We start from the raw sequence: 5,568 nt of genomic DNA, 5'->3' as shown, positions 1-5,568 counted from the left end.
AATAATTGAATATAAAATAATTTTATGCTGTTAGCTTTAATATTCAAGTGAATTTATTTACTATCAAACTTAAAGGTAAGTACCTAATACTATAAAGGGCATCTCATAGGTTTTTTAGATATTTTAATTTTTAAGTGAATTATGAGTGTTTTGAGGTTTTAATTCTGTACATAACTATATGTCTATATACCTATTTAACTCACTTAAAAATTAAAATATCAAAAAAACCTATGAGATACCATTGATAGTATTACCTTTAAGTTTGATGATAGGTAAATTTATTTTACCTTTTTAAGTTAACAGTATAAAACTGACGTCACTATAAGTACCTAAGTAATTGAGATAGTAGGTACCTACTATGTATAGGTAATATAAATATCAAAATATGTAAATAAATTACATTTTAATGTACCTACATTATTATATCTAATAAAAAAAAAAAAGGTAATTAACAAAAACAAAAGTGATAAAAGAAATTAATTTCAAATTTTATATTTGTCTTAACTAGCTCAACTTTAGTCTAGCTTAGCTATAGGGAACCTATAATAGTAATATTGAGTAGGTAATATGCAGAATAATAAATGCTCAATATTAGTTGACTGCTGGTCAGATTATACATTATGTAGATGTAGCTATATACATTAATAAACCATTTCAATCGATTATGATGATTAAATAATTAGTGATTATAGGTACCATTCAAGAGTCAATTCGTTGGGAGGTTATTTCTACATAGGTAGGTAACTTACTGTGGAATACATTTTTTTTATTAAGATATAATTTATGCATTTCTTTATTTGTTACATGAATTAATAATAATTAGTATGAATGAGATAAACCTACAATAGATAAGTACTAGTTATTAGTTCAATTTATTGAACAACTCAGTCCATTGGTTTTTATATTTTATTGTAATATTGAGAATATTATTTTAATATAAATAATATTATTAATTTTAAAAATATACTGAACCGAACTGTAATTTATAGTAAGTAAGTCACTTGTCATAATAATGATTTTTATTATATTATATCGAATGTTATATTTTTATTTCTGTAAATACCTAGTATAATTTTAAGTAGAAACCTACCCATATAAAAGGATAATAGGTATTTAAATTTTAAATTTATTTATATATTTTTTTTTTATATAGAGAGATACCGTATAACCGATATACCGTATTGCTCGTAATTTGGGCGATTGTAAACTCGACCTGAGGAAAAAAATTTATCTACATATAATGTTCTTATAGTATTTTTAAGAACCATTTAGCATTACTAAATCAAAATAAAATATTAAATTAAATTATATTTTAAATATAATAAAATAACATTTTTGGAGCCGAATTTACAACAATAAAGGTAATCGCGGGCCCAGTTTACATTTGCCCCATAATTTGCTTCAGAATGAATTACCTTTAAATGTAAATATTATTTTTACATCTAATAATAGGTCTATGCATTCTCACTTTAACATTAAAAATAACAATTATTACAGTGGAATTCCCAAGTAGGTTTTGTTCTATAATCTGTTAGGTACAGTTTGGCTTATCTTATAAGGAGTGAATCTTTGAATTTTTCTGTTTATTGACAAACTGTATATTTTCTCTAGTTCTCTTGGTTTATATTTTAATTACAAGGATATTTAAAAAGCAAATAATTAAACAATAAAAATAAATAAACAATATTAATTAAATTTTAGTATATAACTATTTGATTAATAGTAAACATATTTAAAGTTATAGCAAACAGCATTAACAGATTTGAATACATACCAATATACCATTAAATATACGAGTATATAAATGAAAACATCTTCGTAACTTCAGTCTTTACTTTTTTTTTGAAAAATAAAACAACTTTAAAAAATGTATAAAATTATAAAACAATACTTAATTTTAAGAATAAAAATATTTGCAGTCTATTTTTGTTAGATACTATTGACAATATCATCTTTAAATCTTGACCATACGTGATGTATTTTGATAACAAAATGTTTACATATCATAACAAAAAATTAACCACTTAAATAAAAATTGGACTGGTCTGTCCCATAAACATGACACTATAAAATGGATTAAGTAGGTATTACGATCTTAAAATTATCTAAATAGGTATATTTTAATATAAGATATACTATATTAATCTAAATATAAAATAATGTGTTTGTAAGACTGAGACAATAATTGCATCATACAAGCATGACTTCATCTTAAATATTTTCTTTAAGTGTAATAACTCAATGTAGAAAATATACTGTGTGAGTTAATTACAATATTTAGTTAAACATGTACACTAATTCATAGTAACTATAATATATTATTGTATTATAACAGTATGTTACCGTAATTAAGAATTAAACATCATATAAACAAAATATTACTCATTACATTAATACATTCAGTATTGAGCATTGTAACATCACATTTATTGTTTTGATACATAATAAAATCATCATCAAAATAATACAATATGAACAATTAACACTTTAATTCTAAACTAAATATAGAATAGGTTTGTACAAAAAAATGAAATTAATACTAAATAAATTTCATAAAATGTATTTGAAAATTTGAAAATCCATATAACAGTAAAAAATACAAAAACAATATGTTGTGACAAAAAGAAAAAAAATAGTCATTTTATTGAATAATTCATAATTTATTTATAATAATATTAAGTGTACACATTTTATCAAATATATTATTATATTATAAACACTAATATCTGCTTTATTCTTTAATTTAATATGACAATTATAATGTAATATTATAATTATATTAATTCTTAATAGACAAAATTAAATTTTGAAGAAATTTAATATTGCGTTTAAACATTATTCATAAATTGTATGAGAATTTTAAACAATATAAATAGACAAACCAACCTGACAAAAATTAGTTATAAACCTTTATTTTATTTAATATTTGTCAATATTAATTTATAAAATCTCGGTAGTTTACATTAAGGTTTTAAACAAAAATCTAAAATCAATTAAATGCAATACAAGCTATAAAGGTAATTATCATGGTAAGTGGTAACATAATGCTTATTTGATTGACTCAATATTATAAGTACTTAAAAAAACAGTTTTAACAAAATAATTCTAATAAAATATAATATATTACAATTATATTGTTATTAAGCTGTATTCATACATTTTAACACAAGTTATAATACTACTAATATTTGGTTTATTTAAATAATATACCTAAAAGCACTATTAAACCGATTGGTAAACAATATAGATAACAATAATCTTATTGATTAGGCATTATTTTAATATTTCCACAATCACACACAAAACGGTCTAACTATTATGTGCTAAATGAATAAATTGTTGATCATTAAACTGTACTTTTCCATTCCTAAACATAGGTTCTTCAGTTTGTTTCCAATGCTCAAAGCAAAATTGTGGCACAATTATGCTGATTTCTTGGCGAACTGATTCATCAGAGTCTGTAATATAAATATTAAATAGTTATTATTTAATCTAATATACATGAATATGTTTATAAATTGTTTTTTTAATATGATCAACACTGATAAAAGATTTAAAATAATATTTTTTAACAGAACTTAGTCTATAGACTATATGTAAGAAAAATAATTTTTAAATTTTTAAATGGTAAATATATTAAAAAATGTTTGTGCCCTAAACCATAAATACTTTTTTCAATTAAATTGGTAGTAAAGTTGCAATATTACATGTTTAGATGGACTTATATTTATAACATAGCTATATATTTTATTGTTAGTAGTTAAATCTACCTATATAATGCATTAAAAATTTACACGTTAAATATTTTTTTCCATTATTTAGAATTAGATGGATAAGAGCGTACGTAAATACTACTTACACAAAAACTACAAAAAACCTATTTAAAAATTAAACAAATCAATTTAAATTTATAACTTAATATTTTTTGAATTGTATGACTTATTTCCTTTTAAATATGACATATAAGCTATTATTTTTCAACTAAGTTTACTTATATCTTTCTTTTGACTCACAATATAATTTTCTAATAAATGTACAGTAAACAACTTTTGTAAAACTTAATTTTATTTTAATAAGTATAAAGATTAAGTCTATGATTGCATAATTTATTCTATTTAAAATATTCCAGTTATTATCATTTAATAATTAAAAAAATAAAACAAAATAAAGTATTGGAAATAAAATTAAAAACAATGTGGTCAATATATTTATTTTTGTTTCCAATGTAACATGATGTACTGCCAAACGCAAAGCTCTTTTAGTGTTACACCTCAGTTAAACTGCATTAAGCATGAACCAAAGCATTACTTTTTTCTTTTGGTACTAATAAATATTGGATTATAATATCTACAACAATTACAAAAAGTAGTTCAATTAACTTATTTCCTTTTACTTTTAAAAGCACTGTTTAATAATTTTAAGGTATTACTATACGTATATGAATACATGAATATTATCTAAAATTAGTACAAGTCCATTGATCAATACATCAAATAAGTATAAAATTACCAGATCCATGTGTGGCATTTCTAGTATCGGTTAGTCCATGTTTAGCTCTTATAGAATCAGGATTACTTAGCTGACATTGGAAAACTTTGGTCGGACCCATTAAACGACGCCAAACTGTAATTGCATCTTCTCTAGCTAATATGTATGCTTCTGACGGTCCACTATGTAATCACAAATTAAGTAAAATATTCTTAAGTAATTGAAATCAATTTAAATACCTTGTCATAAATGTGATGAGTCTGTTATAAAAAAACTTTGCTTTATGCTCACTGTAAAATTGTTCTGCCTGTTCCAGTTTAATGGTTTGACGCTTTGACCGTATAACGTAAAAACCATTGTCTAATATTGTTCGTCTGATATCCTATTGAAAACATTAATGGTGTACCGTTATGAATTTAATTCATATATATTATTATTATAGAATATCAAGAAATTCAAATTAAATCATTATAAATATCTATACTTAGGCCCACAAGAGAAGTAAACCATGTCCGACCAAGATGTGTCTAAGTCAAAGTACCCTCTCCCTACTTGACATATTAACAATTTTGGTGTAGGTTGATCGGTTACTGTCATCAGTCTAGATGTGTGAAATATTTTACATCTCTTATGGGTCAGAATAAATTATAATATACCTACTCATATTAGATAACTACAAAGGTAGTAGAACATTTATTTTAGGTTATTTTAACAGAATATTATGTAATAAATATAAATTTAACTAAGCAATTATGCAAAAAAAAATTATATATTAGGTAATACAATATTTTGATAATACATACGTGTAAAGAAAATGGACAGGAAACCACATGAGGTTTCATGATAGCTAAAGTCAATTGCAAAGGCTTAACGGATGTCATCTCAGTGAAAATACTTCATCCATTTCTATTATGAAAAAAATTTGATGACAATATTATACCTACTATTACGGATAAATATTGAACGTACTTAATACTTACATTATTCCATCGTCTTAAAAGTATGTAAAATATTATAATGGTACTGAATTACTTCAGTGGTCATAAGAGTAATATATTTAATTATGATGTTATCATTTTC

General features: G+C 22.9%; 1 protein-coding gene across 2 annotated transcripts; it reads right to left on the bottom strand.

Annotated features, from left to right (window-relative positions):
* Positions 1-2,943: 2,943 nt before the first annotated feature.
* On the bottom strand, positions 2,944-5,568 carry LOC114123045 (nucleoside diphosphate kinase 6-like). Of its 2 annotated transcripts, none has more exons than XM_050201623.1 (5): positions 5,458-5,546; positions 5,292-5,394; positions 4,728-4,870; positions 4,510-4,670; positions 2,944-3,458 (listed from the first exon to the last, which is right to left on the bottom strand). In XM_050201623.1, the coding sequence occupies exons 2-5, from the start codon at positions 5,367-5,369 to the stop codon at positions 3,310-3,312; spliced, it is 531 nt and encodes a 176-aa protein (XP_050057580.1). In that variant the 5' UTR covers positions 5,370-5,394; positions 5,458-5,546; the 3' UTR covers positions 2,944-3,309. The 2 variants fall into 2 exon arrangements, with proteins under 2 accessions (XP_050057580.1, XP_027841693.1); XM_027985892.2 differs by having other exon boundaries at positions 2,945-3,458; positions 5,469-5,568.

This window comes from Aphis gossypii, chromosome 2 (genome assembly GCF_020184175.1).
Source record: "Aphis gossypii isolate Hap1 chromosome 2, ASM2018417v2, whole genome shotgun sequence".
NCBI lineage: Eukaryota > Metazoa > Arthropoda > Insecta > Hemiptera > Aphididae > Aphis > Aphis gossypii.
The sequence above is the reverse complement of the archived record's forward strand: the minus strand, read 5'-3'. Positions and strand labels throughout refer to the sequence as shown.

Excerpts from the sequence above, each read along its gene's own strand:
- LOC114123045 (XM_027985892.2), bottom strand. The coding sequence starts at position 5,369 with ATGACATCCGTTAAGCCTTTGCAATTGACTTTAGCTATCATGAAACCT. Across the intron at positions 4,871-5,291 it reads CCTGTCCATTTTCTTTACAC|GATATCAGACGAACAATATT; the intron begins GTATGTATTATC and ends TGTTTTCAATAG. Across the intron at positions 3,459-4,509 it reads AAATGCCACACATGGATCTG|ACTCTGATGAATCAGTTCGC; the intron begins GTAATTTTATAC and ends TTTATATTACAG.